Below are 18,897 nucleotides of genomic sequence, written 5' to 3' on the forward strand. Positions count from 1 at the left end.
TGTTATTTCTCAGTCTACCCTCTTACATTGTGATAACAACATCGCGATACAGATTGCAAAGAATTTAATTTTCCATGAGCGGACAAAACATATTGAGATTTACTGTGTTCCACTCGACATCATTTTCAGTTTGGAACCATCTCGCTTCCACAAGTACCATCAACTTTACAAATTGTTGATATTTTTACGAAGTCTCAGTCGGTGTCTCGCTTTCAGTTCTTAACCGACAAAATCTAAGTTCTTACTGTTATCGCCTTGTGAATTTGAGGAGGAGGGGGGTGGGGGGATATTATCATAATATAGTTCTAGGCTTATGTTATATTGGACCTTTTTGTCTAGCCATTTAGTTAGGTTAACCCTAGATAATTTTCCTATATATAACTATCTTTCCTTTGTACTGTAATTATATTCTTCTTTCATAATAATTAAACTCTAGCAATCTTTTGTCTCTACTATTTATTGGCCGCACTTGTATTTCCCGTTACTCTTTAACATCAACAAACAATGGAATGTAAGAAGCATATACGAAAATCAGGTAGAGATTAACTAGTTTTTGGGCATTAGGACAAAGATCACAAAATGTAAAGAAATGATATAGTTAGAATCACGTTAATGAAAGACGTGTAGATTATTACTCTTGATGTAGCCCCAAACATTCTTCACGTCTGTTTGAGAAAGTTTAGATATGCCGAGGAATTCTCCAAATGTTGGGATAGTTGCGTGGAATAACTTTGAGAATACTGGCGTAGAGGCCACACCCGGGTGCAACGTTGGTGGTGGTGGTGGTGTAGCTGTTTGCAGCCTCCATCAAAACTCTACAACTTTGACTAGTATCCCGAAGCAACCATGTCATTTTTCGTTTTTTGCTCCTTGTAGAATTTCTTGATTTTCTCAAAACACTTCAATAAAACCCAACACTCTGACAAAAATGGAGAGAAGGCTAGTACCACTACTAGAAAAGGCGAGCTTTTCCAATAGAAATCACCGATGGAAAAATTGCGTCATAACACGGACGGAACAACAACATAATTGGGAGCCGTAATTTAGTGACACATTTTTTACGAAATAATGACGAAAATTGGTATTGTCAAAAATCCGTCTGATGAATACCGGCGTAAACCAATAGATTTTACATAGGGTGACACAAATCTATAGGAAACATAAATCTGTGACAAGGTTTGAACTAAAACAAATGCTATGTATGGATGGGTGGGGGGAGTCAATTTTCCTCTCGACCAAATGCCTCGTCCAGTTTTAATAGCTTTCCACATTTTTGTAGATATAGACACACAAATTCTACCATATAAATTGGATGTTACACGTATTAGAACGACACCAAAGATTCAATATAACGATGAACATGCATGTGTCCGGTTCGTCCATATAAATAGATCTGGTCAGAAATCTGCTTGAAACTCTTTTCCACAATATTGTACCTTATGACCTTCCCTGGAACTCTGATCACCATAAATGTTTCATCTTCTTCTTCACCCCGAACCACATCAAACACTTCAAATTCGTAATAAATTGGGCTCGACATATATGGAAAGCCTTCCCTCATCTCCGGATAAGCATCCAGAAGCTCATCAAGCTCGACTCGATACTTGAGAAACCACCCCGAATGATCGTTCAACATCTCGTACACATTCAGGTGTAAATGGCTCTCACTGCGATCGGCCCTCTCCACCAAATGCAGATGGCCTCGCGACTCCCCAAAGTAAAGTGTCATATCCCAATCTTCATAACCTTCGGAAGACGCCACCGACACAGGCAAGGGAAGCGATTTAAATTCTTCCGTGTCGACCTTAAAGTACGATCGATTGTCACCAAAGGGAACCCAGTGTATAGCTTGATTCCAATAAACTATGTAGTGGAAGGGTACAAAATAAGGATGAGGTAAAGAAAAAGATTCATCTGAAATCTTCCATTTCCCTGTATAGGAGGAGTAGATTTGAATCTTAAACACATCGTCCAGGTTAGGAAGGTAAAAGCAAACAACCTTGTAATGAACACAATCTGTTTGATGAAATGCCAGAGCCATAAAAATGATGGTTTTACGAACAGCCATGCCTCCTAGAACTGATGGGAGGACTGCAAATTGCTTGGAAGTGGGATTAAATATGTAATATTTATGCATTCGTTCGTCCCCATCATAGGTGCGACAAAGCAGTAATCCGTTACAAGATTGCACGATTCTAATACCACGAGGATCAGGATAGAAGTCAAGATTATGAAAAGGAGGAGTGTTTATGATCTCGTTGTCAAATGGAATATACAAATTGCGAGCAAAAAAACCAGGAGAGAAGGAAGCATTTTTATACAGTAGGGTAAAACGACGGTGACTCAAAAGGGAACGCCAGTGTTTGGATACAGATTTGAATCGAAGAACAGAGGTAACAGGCAATCGGAGAAGGATTTCAATTAAAAGATCGTCGTTGGAACCGATCAGAGCTCCAGACTCAGTGGCCAGATGATTGGTGTCGGCCATGGCAGCCTCCGAGAACCAAAGGTTTATGGTGTTCTGGATTTTCTTGATTTTGGCTCTCGTGTTCACCATATTTAAGGTGTTCTTTTTTATGGTGAAAGATTGTCAGGAAAGCTGATGAGTAAAAATAAAAGAAGATTGCCATGGAAGCTTAGTCCAAAACTTGGTTGACGTTGACATGAGTTTGTCCCTATCATGTGGTTGACAAAAAATTATATGGTTTTCATTATTGACATTTAATCGCACTGTAATATCTGTTTGTACTTTTAATGTTACAATAAAATGTAGATTATTTGTGTATTACTTTTTCTTTTAATTGAAATATAAATAAAGTATCGTTTTTATCTAGATTATTTGTGTATTACTTTTTCTTTTAATTGAAATATAAATAAAGTATCGTTTTTATCTGACCCGATTTCTTTTATCATTTTGAGTTTTAACTCGACCGGTCCCCCAATATGAAAAATATAGGATCTTGGCTACGGATTTACAAGTTTATTTTTTCTTTAATTTTGGAACTGTTTGTCGGTTTCCAAAGTTATTCTTGAAATTCCATGACAGTTTTATTTTTTGGGTCCAAAATCCGGATTTAGTTTGTTGTGATTGATGTCAAATGTAGAAACTAACACAACAAGAGGGCGGACAACAATCGACTTTGATTTTGTGGAACATCATAAAACACGATTTTATATTCTAATAGTTATTCCCCATCAAGGCAATTGCTCTCATTGGTATTGCTGTAAGTCTTCATATTCTAATGAACTTTTCCCCATTCTTTTTATCAGTTAACATAATAAACAGCACATTCACTCATTCAATTCATTTAGAAACAATTATGGAGAATCTTCGTATATATAACCTTTGTTTATTTCATCAATTGAAGTTTCTGTATGGGCATATATTGATCATTGGGCAAAAGACGCTATTCCCATTTGGGAACTAGGATGTTGGCATGGACATTATAGTTGTTTGTGAGTGTTAAAGGAAAACTTTAGGATTTTTTGTCATCTTAAAATTAAAGGGTGTGCATCTGATTTATGATCACCTTAATAACTAATATGCATCTTTCCTTTCTCTGTTACGCAATTGCATTTTAGAAGTTTGGAATCATGGATCAGTACTACATCCATGTAAATGCCCTGTTTTTCGTTGCCACATTACTTTGTTGGTGACTAACCAAGCTTCCTCTCAGTAATTTGATAACCATGAAGCTTCTGAGATTCTAAGAAAGATCGAAGAATTATGTTTTTCACCAATAATAGAAACACACTTATCTTTTTAACAAATAATAGCACCATACTTATTTTCTGTAACTAATAATAAGAATTTACTTATATTTTTAAGCACTAATAGCAATATACTTATCTTTTTAATAAATAACAACAACGTTCTTATCTTCTTTACCCAATAATATCACCATAATTCATATTTTATACAACATTAGATACATACTTATCTTTTCAAAAATATTAATGATATGGTTATTTTTTTAGCTAGTAATAGCAACATACCTATCTATTAATCAATAATAACAATATACTTATCATTTTAACTAACAATATCAACATACTTATCTCTTTAATCAAAAATTAATAAAACTAAGATCAAATCTGAATTCATATTTTCATGAAAAATGCGATTACAATGGGAGCCTTTTATAATCAAGGTATCCTTATCAGATAAGGAAGCCAGCTATACTAAGATAACGATAATCTTGTTCAACAAGAAATAATCAAAAGATAATGACATAAATTTAAATCTCAACACTCCCTCTCAAGTTGGACTGTGAAGATCACGAACTCCCAACTTGCTGCATAAGAATCTAAATCGATCTGCTCCCAATGCTTTTGTGAGCACGTTTGCCGTTTGAAACTCGGAACGAATAGGACATGGTTTTATTTCTCCATTGTCTACTCGCTCTCTAACAAAATAACAATCCATCTCAACATGCTTGGTCCGTTCATGATAAACTAGATTAACTGCGATGTGTCGAGCTACATCATTGTCACACATCAAAGGAGTAGGACCCTTTTGAGTAGCATCGAAATCTTGCAAGAGCCACCTTAACCAAACAACTTCACAAACAGTACTAGCCATGGACCTATATTCTGCTTCAGCTGAAGACCTAGCAACAACACTTTGTTTCTTTGTGCGCCAAGAGATAGGAGAACCTCCCAAGCTAATGAAATAACCTGTGCAAGATTTTCTGGTGGATGGACAGCTTAGCCAACTAGCATCACAATATGCCATCAATTCAAGATTCCCTGATGAAGGCAAAAATAGACCTTGGCCTGGTGTGGTTTTAAGGTAACGAAGTACCCGATATGCAGCATCCATATGTGTTTTTCGAGGTTTAGCAAGAAACTGACTTAATTGGTTTACAGAAAAAGTTATGTCAGGACGTGTAACTGTGAGGTAAAGCAATCTTCCTACTAACCGTCTATACCTGGAAGCATCAACCTCCGAGCTGTCATCGTCTTTATGAAGTTCTAAATTTTGTTCCATAGGAAAAGAACTAGGGCGACTCCCTTCAATTCCAGAGTCCTTCAAAATATCCAAAGTGTACTTGCGTTGACTAATAACAAAACCTTCAGCCGATCTGGCCACCTCAATGCCAAGAAAATATTTTAACGGTCCTAAATCTTTAATGCTAAATTGTGTTTGTAAGTATGCTTTCACCTCATTGAGTCTTTTATCATCATTCCCCATCAAAAGAATGTCATCAACGTAAATAAGTGCAACAAGATGTATTGAGCCTTTCTTGAAGATGAACATGGAATGGTCAGCCTTAGATTGCCTAAAACCATTGCTCACAAGTGCCTTCGTGAATTTTTGATACCAATTTCTAGAAGCTTGACGCAACCCATAAATGGATTTGTGTAGTTTGTAGACCCGATCTCCACTCGTTTTGTTAAAACCTTGAGGAATTGTCATGTAGACCTCCTCATCTAAGTCACCATGTAAGAATGCATTGTTTACATCCATTTGGTGAACAAACCATTTCCTTTTAGAGGCGACCGCTAAGGCACATCGAACTGTTACCAATTTTGCAACTGGTGCAAATGTCTCATGGAAATCTATTCCTTCAATCTGCGTATATCCTTTAGCCACTAGTCGTGCTTTGTAGCGCTCAACTTGACCATCTGGTTTATATTTAATCTTGTATACCCATTTCGAGTCAATAGGTTTCTTTCCTGGTGGCAGCGAGGTAAGAACCCAAGTTCCATTTTCTTCAAGGGCCTGGATTTCTTTGCACATAGCTTTACGCCAATTTGGATCTGTAACAGCTTGAGAAAAATTTTTAGGCTCATCATGAGACGTGATGGCCGCAAGATAAGCTTGATGAGGTTTAGAAAATTTATTATAAGAGATAAAATTAGAGATCGAATGTACCATGGAGGAGGTAGAGGAACCTGAAGTGGGAATGGTAGTGGAGTCCGATGTAGGAACGTTGGAGTGATGATCAAGAGATGGTGGCAGGTCTGTGACGAATTCGTTTAGATGTTTCGGTTTGCTTTTGGTCCTGGTATTTCTCCAGTTTTCTTGTTGAAGTGTTCGCTCAACCTGGTCTGGAGCTCTGTCACGAGACGAAGAGTTTGTCTCTTCATGATTTGTAACGACATCCTGATCACGATTTTGGTTGTTATTATCACGATCAGATCCATTATTTGAGTCAGACGATTCATCAATGGAGTCAATTTGAACTTCAGGTTCAACTTGCTTCTCGAAAGTTTGTAAACTTTTATCCAAATCGTCGACTTCCATTTGCATTATGTTCATATTTTCTGGAAAGCTTGTGTTATCCACATTCTTGTTGATCTTGTAATCATTTCTAAACGGAAAAATATGTTCAATGAAAGTGGCATTGCGACTGATGTAGGTCCTTTCTTCCTTTATGTCAAAGAATTTGTATCCCTTCTGACCCATTGGATAGCCCAAAAAAACACAAGGTTTGCCCCTCTCACCAAATTTGTCTCGTTTCCCAACGCTGTCATGCACATAAGCGAGACAACCGAATACTTTGAGGTGGTCATATGAAGGAATTTTTCCAAGAAGCATTTCATACGGAGTCTTGCTTTCAAGAACTTTTGTGGGCAGCCTATTAAACACTTTTATAAAAGAAAATGTTTCTAAGTTTTTCGAAAACGTGCCAAAATGGTAAGCAAGGTTTAAAATGGTTTATATGCCCTTAAAAGCACATATATCCATTGAAATGGATTTGAAATGAAATTAAAATAGCAATGTTAAAACCAATATTGGTTAAATTGAGTTTTGAAGAAAAGTGTTAAGTTAAAGCAAGTTGTAAAAAGATTTTTAGCAAGAATATCGCTTACATTGTTAGGAAATGTCTAGTAAGTTGTATGAAGTGGTTATAAAGTATTTTATAGATGATAAATAAAACCGATGAAACGAACTAACTTTTTGATGGAAGATTAAGAAATAAGGAATAAGTATGTTAGTGTAGCTGATCGTACCTAAATACTAAGGCGAGTACAAGGCAAGTCTAAGGCGAGTACCAGTGTCTTTTCCCCAAGATAAAGAACAAGAAAAAAAAATTATTTGAAAACCGTTTTATGGTGTCAATGCAGTTTCACAGCCTTTTATAGAGGTCAAAGGGACATCCTATGTTAAGTTTTAAGCTCAAGGTGGAAACAACGTAGAGCTAAATCGTAGCATATTAATAAGGTCTCACGTATGGGTAGCAATGGGTTAAACCTCTGTGTCTCCTCGTGAGTCGAATCTGGAATGTCCGCTAATGGTATCCAAGTGATTACTTAGTGGCGACTCATCTACCTCCTTACGCGATGCTCCAATTATCATTCGTGTCGGTATCGAAACGCTTTTTCCTAGTTGTAACTCTAGTACGAAGACGATGAAGAGGTATTGAGGAATAATTGGTATAGGTTTCGACTTAAGATTATTACTAGTGTATATCTTGCTACTAACCTTATATCTAAAGTCAATAGCTACCGAGGAATACCCATTCTCAGTACTAAGTGCATTGCTCCTAGAGTGGCTAGTGATATAACCTAAGTGGTTAACCTAGCACTTGATAAGGGACAAGAATATTTCTAAATAAAGACATTGTTATATTAGTGCACTTAGTTTCTAAGTGTATCTAGATGAATGCCTATAATATGCACCCGTACGCACACCGAAAAATTTTGTTTTTTAAAGTTGAAAATTGTTTTGAACATAATTCTAGTATAACCGTTTCCAGCCTCACATTAACTTTCCTTAATTAAGCATAGTTGGTCAAGCTATACTTAATTAAAGTCAAATAATGCGTACTCGAATTAGCTATACCAGTGGTATGTTCAGTATTTTAAAACATTTTGAAACTTTTTTTTTGCTATAGTTGTGGTTCTCCAAAGGAAAACCAGTATTCTCTATAACCTTCGGCTCTGATACCATTTTCTGTCACACCCCGCTAAAGCGGAAACACAAGGCGTGACAGTATAAAGGGTTTCGTAGCAAAAGATAAAGACAACACCAACCATAGTATTAAAAGGCATTACAAATTTACAATGGGTTTGAACAACTTTAAAAAAAATTACAATGTGAATTGAAATACAACACATGCGCATGCTCCTAAAAGTGATGTGTCTCTACGTGCCTTTTACTAGATGATTCCTGAAAAAGCATGTAAAACGAGCGTCAACTATAAAAATAGTTGCTGAGTAGTCACAGATTTAAAAATAATATTAGTTTCATGAATTGAACTCAAAGTTCTGATAAGAGTTTCCATAAATAAAAATAAATTCCAAAAATGTGTAAATAAGTTTGCACAAACAAAGTTCGTTGTCATCATGAGAAATGAAGTATATTGCCCAAATGAGATGCAACGTTCATATTCTTATGGAAAATAAAGTTTGTTACTAAAACGAGTAAATAAGTTTCGTTGCTACAATGAGCAAACAAGTTTCGTTGTTACAAGGAGCAAACAATTTCATTGCTAAAGCAAGTATATAAGTTTCCAGTAATAAAAGTTTCTTGTTAAAATGAGTATATAAGTTTCGTTAATAAAATACGATATAAGATTCGTATGTGCATCAAGTTTCCATTCATGAGTTCACAACCCAAGCCTAATGACCGTTCCTGCCCCATTCCATCATGTCCATGGTTCCCATGATGTCAGTTCATGGAAATATGCACTCACGGTTCCGGGCGAGTGGGGGCTGTCGACCCCAAATAGCGCTATCCATAAGACCATCGGCTCGAATATGAGTTAATAGGTTGTATCGGTTCTTCGGGGACTTAACATACAAGTTCACAACACCAAATTTATAGTACAAGTTCATAATAAAAGGTTCATACCATAAAGTTCACATTATGAAGTTCATAACTCACGCTCATAAAAAAATGTTCATAGAAATTGTAGCATGCTTTTCACCCCAAAACATTAAAACGTAAAATAGGGGCTGTGAAAACTCACAATATGCAAAATATAGCAACCAAGTTTATACGAGTCAAATAAATACGATGAACATAAATACTTTAGGACATGCTTTTCCACCCCAAAACATTTAAAAACCGAAAATAGGGGGAGTCGTGAATACTCACAATGCATTGAGATGATGCAAATGGTTCCTTGAACTACGATCCACTTGTACCACTACCGATTCCTACAATAATGGTATTCGCTAGTGAGTCTCTAATCGAAATCTAACACTAATATAGTTACTACTACAATAGAATTATGTCAATATTGTGTCAAAATTTAATATTGATAAGTTACAAATATTTTTCTGCGAAAATTAAATTTCAATGAATCAATTGTTATATAACAATTTAAGTGGAAAATTCTCATTACTGAAATGTTAATATTTAACATTTTAAGAGGTGTTCCAGTGATTAAATATTCAAGAACTAAATCAATTAAGTTCTAAAATTTCCCAAACTTTGCATTTCAGTTTTAATTGAAGTCGAAGACCTCAGGATAAATTTTCTTGAATTTTTGATTTGTCTAACTATTTTTCACCATTTTAGTTTCTTGAATAACCATAAAATCATGAAAAATACTAAACAGATAATAAAAATTACCAAACTTCAGATTTTGGTTCTAAATACATTAGAAGACTTCCAGATAAATTTTCATGGATTATAGATATGCATAACCATTTTTCTTATATTTAATTCTCTTAACCATTTTTCTTATATTTAATTCTCTAAATCGATAAAACTTCATGAAAAATAGCAATGAGTTAAGAAAATTTCCTAAACTTTTTATAATACTGCCATTACACATACTTAAGCTGGGAAAAATATAAAAATTGATTTCTAAACTGTTTAACCCAATTTTATGATTTTTGTGCATTTAAGTGTATTAAATCTTGGGAAAATAGAAGAAAAATAACATACAGAAGAGAAAAACCATCAAACTTTTTATACAGCATCCTATAATATTAAAAGATTTTCTGGTAAATTTACATGAATTTTGAATGAGTAAAACTATTTTTCCTGTTTTTAGTCCATTATAAACACAAAAAAAAATCATGAAAAATAGATATACATTTTGAAAAACTCCCAAAATATTTTCCTGAGTCTTCCATATAGGGTAGAAGCTGCGAAAATTATTAGATACCATTTATATATTCCCTAATGTGGTTTTATGATTTATTAGAGCTAAACAAAAAGAAAATTCAAAACCATATTAAACAGTAACACAAATGGATGAAACTTAATGGGAGATGTTTATTAACTTAAAGGATCATCCAAGCATTTTTCCAGAATTTATTTACTAGTTTAAGTATTTTATATGATTTAACACTCTATTTTCTTATTATTTTCATGTAAAAATAAAGAAAATATATATTGAGCTGAAAATTTCCAGAACACATCTTCATATAATTTAATAACAATGAAAAATTGTTTTCTTATTTTTGATGTCGAAAAACATGCCTAAAGGCTCAATAAATTATAGAGAAAACTTGGTTCTTGTGATTTTGGTAAAGATTATACTTTGAGAATTTTTGCAACATGTTCCAAAGACTTTTAAATCAAGATATTTTTGTACCTCTTAATACATGATGTTAAGAGTTCAAAATAATTTTTGAATGATTTTTAGTGATGAATAAGTCCTTTGAACATGCAACACAAAACAAATGTTCATAAGGAAAGTGCTGTTTGAGCAACAGTTTTGTAAAAATTGTTAAAAATCGAAATATTAGAATTTTACAGTGAGGTCAGATGGGTTTGAAAGCTAACTCAAAATACTATATTTCAGAAAAATAATCACGAATTTTGGTTAAGAAATGAGTGAGATATGACAGTTTAAAGTCAGGTAAAGAAATCTGGCAGATTGCATGCATGATGATTGGTTAGAAAAGTGAGTTTTCATCATTTCCTTGAGTAAATCTTTTGAAATATTTTAAATATATCATGATAAACTCATATTTTAGTCATGTTTCCAGAGATCAAAAGATTAAAACTTATCAAAATGTATACATGTATTTATGAACAAAATTTTGTTTCTCAAAAGCTCTTAACTTGAGTTTGATGTTTTAATCCTTAAAATCGATTTTTGCACTAAGATCATGAACATGCTACCTTGTTTATCATACATGCATGGTGTTAAAACATATCCATGATGTTCTAAAAACCATTTTAACAAAAAGAAAAACAAGTTTGAAGAAGATGAAGAAGTAAAAAGTGTAAGAAAAATAGCAAAACTTGAAGGAAAAGTGAAGTAGAAATCGATTTTTACCTTCAAGAACACCACAAGATGATGAAGATTTCGAGTTTGAGGAGTGTTCTTGGGTTTGTTTTCTGGAAAATTTCGTGGTTCTTAGAGGGAGGAAGAGAGAATGGAGTGGTGTTTGGAGAAAAAAATTAGAGAGAAGGTAGAGAGAGTTTTCTAGAGAGAGAAAGAAGAGAGATGTGTGTGTGTTGGAGAATGAGAGTGTGAGAGAGATATGGGGAGAGAGGGATCCGAATTTTTGAGTATAATACCCATTTCTCATTCATTTTCTTTTATAAAATTTAAGTTCTTTTATAAAATATCTAAATTTTTATATAAAATGTGCACTAAAATCAAGTTTTTATTCATAAAACCTTAATTTTTGATTTATAAATTAAGGGTAAATGTTAATGAGTTAAATTTTATTTTCCATGAATGCATTTTTATAATTTTAATTATTATAAGATCATATTATGAGGTTTATAACTATTTTTATAGAATTTTTAAGGTCAAATTTCATAAATTTAGGTTTTTAGGGCATTTAGGGTTTTTGAGAGTTTGTAAATCTTTGGATATCAAAATCAATAGAATCTTTGAGACTTAAATTTATCTTATGGTATTGTAACTCTTTTATAGTTATAATAATGTTTATAACTTATTTTATTGGCTTATTGACATTTCTATGTAGTGGTTTCGAGATTCAAGCGAAATTGAGGAAATCAAGTATACTAGTCCTAGTTTTCAACTTTGACTTAAGTTTCTATGAGACTATGACCTAATTTCTACTACTAGGTCAAGTGCAAGATGGGTGTATATGATTAATGAAATGGTGTTCAAGTCAAAGAGTGACCCGAATATGGATAGACTCTACAGTTAAGTAGTTGTAGAATTCACATATTAATGTGAAATCTAAGTACATTATCCATTGTTTCTAATTGTTTCCAAGTTCCTAGTAGGTTATAACTTAGATTCTAGTTACTAAGTCTAGTATGTGTCATGCCTATACGTGCAACTAAGTTTAGTCAAATCTAGAACCGACTCGAATTTTGACGGTTGTCACAACCCATTTCCAAGAGGTGTCTATGTTTTCGTTCTACTACGCCGTTTTGTTCTGGTGTATAGGGACAAGATGTTTCCAAAAGTATGCCACGTTCTTTATAGAATTCAAGCATAACTCTTGAGTTGAATTCCAAACCATTGTCAGTTCGTATCCTTTTCACTTTCTTATCAAATTGTGTAGTTATCATATTACAGAAGGATTTCAGAAAATAGCTTGCCTTAGATTTTTCTTTCATCAAATAAACCCAAACTCCTCTACTGTAATCATCTACTATAGACAAGAAATAATGTTCTCCATTCAAAGTAGCATTTCGATATGGACCCCAAATGTCAACATGTATTAACTCAAAAATCTCATAACTCTTGGAAAAACTAATAGGAAACGGAAGTTTGGTTTGTTTTGCTCTAAGACAAGAATCACAAAACTGGTTACAATTACCTACATCTACTTGTTGTAACTTTCGTAAAACTCCCTCTGACGCATGACCTAATCTTTTGTGTCACACCATCTCTTTGCTCAAAATTGCTACAGCCACCTTGCTCTCCTTGAATGAGTCCAAGTAATACAGTCCTCCACGTTCCTTACCCGTCCCAATCAGGTTCCTCGAACATAAGTCCTGAATGTAACATGTTTTTGGTAAGAAAGTTAGTGAGCAGTTCAAATCATTTGCAAGCTTACTCACAGATAACAAGTTACAATTAAAATTTGGAATATTCAACACATTTTTCAGATCAAACCCATTTGGCAAGTGAATGTTTCCAACATGTTTAACTGGTATAGATGTACCATTAGGAATGGTGACCGAAGAATTATGTCGATTGGTTTTGACAGCTTTTAACCAATCTTTATGAGGGGTAATATGGTCACTGGCCCCTGAATCAATAATCCTAGAAGTTTGGTTTTCATTCTTATCAGTCATGTAGGCTTTGGAATTAATCTTACCACTCATGTTAGCTTTGGGATGATCATCAACTGTTTTGGCAGCCTTTAGCATTTTCATAAGGTTAGCGTACTCTTCCTTTATGATTGTTTGGTGACCAGAATCTTCTGTAACAGCAGCAACCTTAGCTTGCGTCCCTTTTTTTTCTGTTTGGTTTTTCAAGTTTGTGGTTTTTGTGTTCCACCATTCTGGATAGCCAATAATCTCAAAACAACCATCTATCACGTGTCCTGATTTTTGGCAATGTGTGCACCATCTGTCTTCATTCCTAACAGTTTTGTTGCGATTATCTTGTTTAGCTTTCAACTATGAACCAGTTTTACCAGATTGACGAGGATTGTATTTTCCTGCTGCTTGAAATGCTGAGGATTCTGAATTAGTATTACGTGCATTGCCGATTTGTCGTTGTTGTTCGTCTTGGCTGACAAGGTGATATGCAGTATTTAAAGTAGGAAGTGGGCTGCTACTGAGGATTTGAGTTCTTACTGCATTGAATTCTTCATTCAATCCCATAAGGAAGTCGTATAAACGTTCCTTATCCCGGAGTTTGGCGATTTCCTTATTAATTTCACACTTGCACCCGGTACATGAACAAGATGGGATTTGGCTGATAGATTGAATTTCGTCCCATACACCTCTTAACTTCGTGTAATATGAGGATACACTCAAGCTGTTTTGTTGTATGTTAGTGGCTGCACGTCGAAGTTCATATGCTCGTGGAGCATTTTCTTTTCCAAATCTCTCCTTCAGATCTAACCAGATGTCACGAGCTGTTGCAGCGTATTTTACACTGCTCTTTATTTCTTTCTCCATGGAGCTCACCAGCTATCCTCTCACCATCGTGTTGCATCTCCTCCAGTTGGTTAAGTCTGCAGAATCTTCCTATGGCATGAGTAGAGTTCCATCAACGAACCCTATCTTGTTCTTGGCAAAAAGAGCATTAGTCATCTCGTTTTCCCAATCACCATAATTCCTATCCCGTAAGAGGTTTTCTCCTACAAAATTTTGTCCCGGGTGATCAGAATTTGTGAGGAAGTAAGGCGAAGATATGTCAAGGACCGACTTGTCTCCTCCTGTGGAGGACTCCGGCTTGTCTCCAACTGCTATTCTTATCGAGCACTAGGATTGTATTCCCAGGTATTGCTCTGATACCATAATAAAACTAAGATCAAATCTAAATTCTTATTTTCATGAAAAATACGATTACAATGGGAGCCTTTTATAATCAAGGTATCCTTATCAGATAAGGAAGCCAGCTATACTAAGATAACGATAATCTTGTTCAACAAGAAATAATCAAAAGATAATGACATAAATTTAAATCTCAACAAAAATAGCATCATACACTATGTTTTGTTTTGTGATTAGTTCTAAAATTTTCAAATATTTATTTTGCTTTAGTTACTGTTTCAAGATTTTTCTAAAATTGTGTTATGTTGTCTGTTTGATTTGGTTAGAAACAAAACTTTGCATATATATTTAAGGGAAAATGACTTACCAAGGTAATTAACTTTTCGGTATGTTCACATATAGGTAACTATCTTTTTTTTGTACATATCTAGGTAACAAACTTGTTGGAAGTGTTCACATATGACCATTATGACCTGCTATAGCAGGTTAAATCCTAGATGTGAACACTTTCAACAAGTTCGTTATCTAGACGTGTACAAAAAAATAGTTACCCAAATATGAACAAAACGAAAGTAAAAGTAAATTACACGAATGGTCCCTGTGGTTTGGGGGAATTTGTTTTTTTTTGTCTCTAATTTATTTTTTTAACTTGGATGGCCCCTAGTGTTTATTTTTATTGCGTGTTTGGTCCCTGTTTTATCTAAAAAGACTATTGTGTCCTTATTAATTTATTTTTTAATTAATTTTCTTATTTATGTATTTATTTTTTACATATTAAAAAAAATTAATAGACCCCACATATTTGTATCTCCTCGGATGATCTTTACTGTTTATTTTTTAATTAATTTCTTTTTTAACTCGGATGATCCCTACTGTTTAATTTTGTTACGAGTTTGGTCTCTGTCTTACCTAAAAAGACTATTGTGCCTTTATTATTATTTTTTAATTATATATGTATACTTTATATATTTAAAAAAAATTAATAGACGTCGATGTCACTAGAGATGGAAAAGAAATAAAAGTTGGGGAGGATGAGAGATGGGATGGTGACCGGTAAGACCCAAATTAAATTTCTCAAACGTGGTTTCAGGTTTATAGTGAGGAGATACAGATATGTGGAGTCTGTTAATTTTTTTAAATAAATCAAAAATAAATACATAAATAAGAAAATTAATTAAAAAAATAAATTAATAAGGGCACAATGGTCTTTTTAGGTAAGACAGTGACCAAACGCGCAACAAAAAAAACAGTAGGGATCATCTGAATTAAATTTCTCAAAAATGGTTTGAGGTTTATGGTGAGGAGATACAGATATGTGAGGTCTACTAATTTTTTTAAATATATAAAAAATAAATACATAAATAAGAAAATTAATTAAAAAATAAATTAATAAGGGCAAAATAGTCTTTTTAGGTAAGCAGGGACCAAACGCGCAACAAAAATAAAAAGTAACGACCATCCAAATTAAAAAAATAAGTTAGGGACCAAAAACACAAATTCCTCCAAACCACAGGGACCATTCATGTAATTTATTTTTACTTTTCGTTTTATTCATATTTGGGTAACTATTTATTTTGTACACATCTAAGTAACGAACTTGTTGAAAGTGTTCACATCTAGGATTTAACCTGCTATAGCAGATCATAATGGTCATATGTGAACACTTCCAACAAGTTTGTTATCTAGATATATACAAGAAAAAGATAGTTATCTATATGTGAACATACCGAAAAGTTAATTACATTGGTAAGTCATTTTCCCTATATTTAAAAACACATAAGTATTTGATTATTGATAAAGAAATAGCGAAGAAGATAGGATTTTGAAAGTTATACACAAATGGGGCGTTACTATTCATTTTAAAAAGGCACCAACGATTCAATATAACGATGAACATGCATGTGTCCATTTCGTCCATATAAGTAGTTCTGGTCATATATCTGCTTGAAACTCTTGTCCACAACATTATACCTTATGACCTTCCCTGGAACTCTGATCACCATAAATGTTTCTTCTTCTTCTTCATGTTCACCCCTAACCACATCAAACACTTCAAAATCGTAATAAAATGGGATCCACTTACAGTAACCCCTCGTCTCTGGGTAAGCATCACGAAGCTCGCCAAGGTCCACTTGGTACTTGAGAAACCACCCAGAATGATCGTTCAATATCTCAAACACGTTCAGCTTTATATGACTCTCACCATGATCGACCCTCTGTTTCTTCACCATATGCAGATGGCCTCGTGACTCCCCAAAGTAAAGGGGCATGTCCCACTTTTCATAACTTTCAGAAGACGCCACCACCACCGGCATGGGCAGCGATTGCAACTCTTCTGTGTCGATCTTAAAGTACGTTTGATTTTCCCAGTAGGGAGCCCAATGGATCGCTTGATTCCAATAAACTATGTAGTGGAAGGCTGCCAAAAAAGGATCAGGAAAAGAGAGAGATTCATCGGAAATCTTCCATTTCCTTGTATCGGAGGAGTAGATTTGAATCTTGAGAACATCATCAGGCTTAGAGAGGTAAAAGCAAACAACCTTGTAGTGAACACAATCTGTTTGATGAAATGCCAGAGCCATAAAAAAGATGGCTTTATGAACAGCCATGCCTCCAAGAACTGATGGGATGACTGCAAATTGATTGGTGGTGGGATTAAATACGTAATATTTCCGCACACGTTCGTCCCCTTCATTGCTACGACAAAGCAGCAATCCGTTACAAGATTGCACGATTCTAATACCATGAGGATCAGGATAGAAGTCGAGATCACGAAAAGGAGGAGTGCTTCGGTTCTCATCATCAAATGGAATATACAGATTGTGAGCGAAAAGGCCAGGAGAGGACGAAGCATTTTTATACAGGAGGGTAAAATGGCGGTGACTCAAAAGGGAGCACCAGTGTTTGGATACAGATTTGAATCGAAGAACAGAAGTAACAGGCAAACGAAGAAGGATTTCAATTAAAAGATCGTCGTTGGAACCAATCAGAGCTCCAGATTCTGTGGATACATGATTGGAGTCCGCATGTATGGTGTTCTGCGTTTTCTTGATTTTGGCTATGGTGTTCATCGTTTTTTGAGTGAATTGAAAGCTTTGAAGAAGAGGATATTTAAGGTGTTCTTTTTTATGGTGAAAGATTGTCATGAAAGCTGACGACTAATCATAAAAGAAGATTGCCATGGAAGCTTTGTCCAAAACTTGGTTGACGTTGACTTGAGTTTGTCCCTATCATGTGGTTCTAATTGCAAAATATAGTATCTCACTGAAAAAATTATTAAAAGTTCGCACTATAATATCTTTGTTTTTACTTTTAATATTGCAATAATATAGATTATTTGAGAATTTTTTTTCTTTCAACTGTAAAAAAAATAATAATAAATAAATAAAATTTTACCGACCTGATTTCTTTTATCATTTTGTGTTTTGATCTAAGCCTACCATATCAAAAATCTCTAGTCTCCCCAATATGAAAAATGTAGGATCTTGGCTACGGATTTACAAATGTAGTTACTAAGCCCATGTTGACAAATTAGAGAGAGGATACCACTAAAATTTCCAAACACCCACCTTATATGGGACAAGCTCCTTAGTACATACTTCTAGGATGCTTTTGTATTTATTCAAGTCTCTATCCAAACACTGGCAATCCGTTAAAAGTCACTCCTGGGCTATTTGTCAGAATTTGTATTTTCCATTTGGTAATAGAACCCAAGCATTCCTCCTTTTAGTGATCTCGATTTCTATCATGATTGTTGTGGTATTAGAATCGTGCAATCTTGTAATGGATTGTTGCTTTGTTGTAGCAATCGGGGTTTGTACCTTTTCGTAGATTCTATGTATTAAATCTCATCAACAAGCAATTTGTGGTCATCCCATTGGTTCTTGTAGGCATGGATGTTGCTAACAGTATTTATTTTATAGGTCTGACATTTTATTAAACAGATTGAGTTAGGTTGTAGGGAGTCGTTACCACCAACCCATCCAAAAAGTGGTGTCATCTCTACGACACATCAGTTTTACCACCAACCCACTAGATATAGGAAATTGTCGTCACTCCACGATTATCTATTTTTTTTTTTTTAATGATTAAATTAAATAAAAACATAATTAAATATTTTATATTAATTGAAACCACATTACATTAATTAAAAAAACATAGAAAATTAAACCTAAAAAATAGAAAATTAAACCTAAAATACTAAAAAAAAAACATAAAAACACATAGAAAATGAAAACTAAAATACTAAAAAAACATAAAAATAATATAGAAAATTAAACCTAAATTATTAAAAACCATAGAATCTAGTTGCGATATTTGTCGAGAACTTCTTGTTGAATTTTAAAAAACACCCTTAAATTTTTCGGGTCGAGATTCGGTTGCGGCACCGTGTTTATAATTTAAAGATCGGTGAGTGTCAATTGTCGCCGACGTTGTTCCTCCGTTAAATCAAAAAAAAAATTTCTAAAAAATTTAGAGTTTTGTCGATTTTCTCCACTAATACGTCATTGTTTGTTGATTTTCCGCTAGAAGACGCCCTCTTTCTCACTTTGTCCATTCCTGGTGGTCGACGAAGTTGGACGTCCGGTGGACCCTCCCCC

General features: G+C 34.3%; 3 protein-coding genes across 3 annotated transcripts; all 3 read right to left on the reverse strand.

Moving 5' to 3' along the window:
• Positions 1-1,178: 1,178 nt before the first annotated feature.
• Positions 1,179-2,562, reverse strand: LOC145138453 (F-box protein At5g07610-like). The gene has a single exon (XM_079072536.1). The coding sequence runs from the start codon at positions 2,555-2,557 to the stop codon at positions 1,325-1,327; it is 1,233 nt and encodes a 410-aa protein (XP_078928662.1). The 5' UTR covers positions 2,558-2,562; the 3' UTR covers positions 1,179-1,324.
• Positions 2,563-12,724: 10,162 nt separating this feature from the next.
• LOC145139623 (uncharacterized) lies at positions 12,725-13,978 on the reverse strand. Its single transcript, XM_079073379.1, has 2 exons — positions 13,489-13,978; positions 12,725-13,395 (listed from the first exon to the last, which is right to left on the reverse strand). Exons 1-2 carry the CDS (start codon positions 13,976-13,978, stop codon positions 12,725-12,727), a joined length of 1,161 nt encoding a protein of 386 aa, XP_078929505.1.
• Positions 13,979-16,155: 2,177 nt separating this feature from the next.
• LOC145139624 (F-box protein At5g07610-like) lies at positions 16,156-17,377 on the reverse strand. Its single transcript, XM_079073380.1, has one exon. The coding sequence runs from the start codon at positions 17,365-17,367 to the stop codon at positions 16,156-16,158; it is 1,212 nt and encodes a 403-aa protein (XP_078929506.1). The 5' UTR covers positions 17,368-17,377.
• Between the last annotated feature and the right edge of the window lie 1,520 nt (positions 17,378-18,897).

Source organism: Lactuca virosa, chromosome 9 (genome assembly GCF_052849685.1).
Source record: "Lactuca virosa cultivar CGN04683 chromosome 9, Lactuca_virosa_CGN04683_v6, whole genome shotgun sequence".
NCBI lineage: Eukaryota > Viridiplantae > Streptophyta > Magnoliopsida > Asterales > Asteraceae > Lactuca > Lactuca virosa.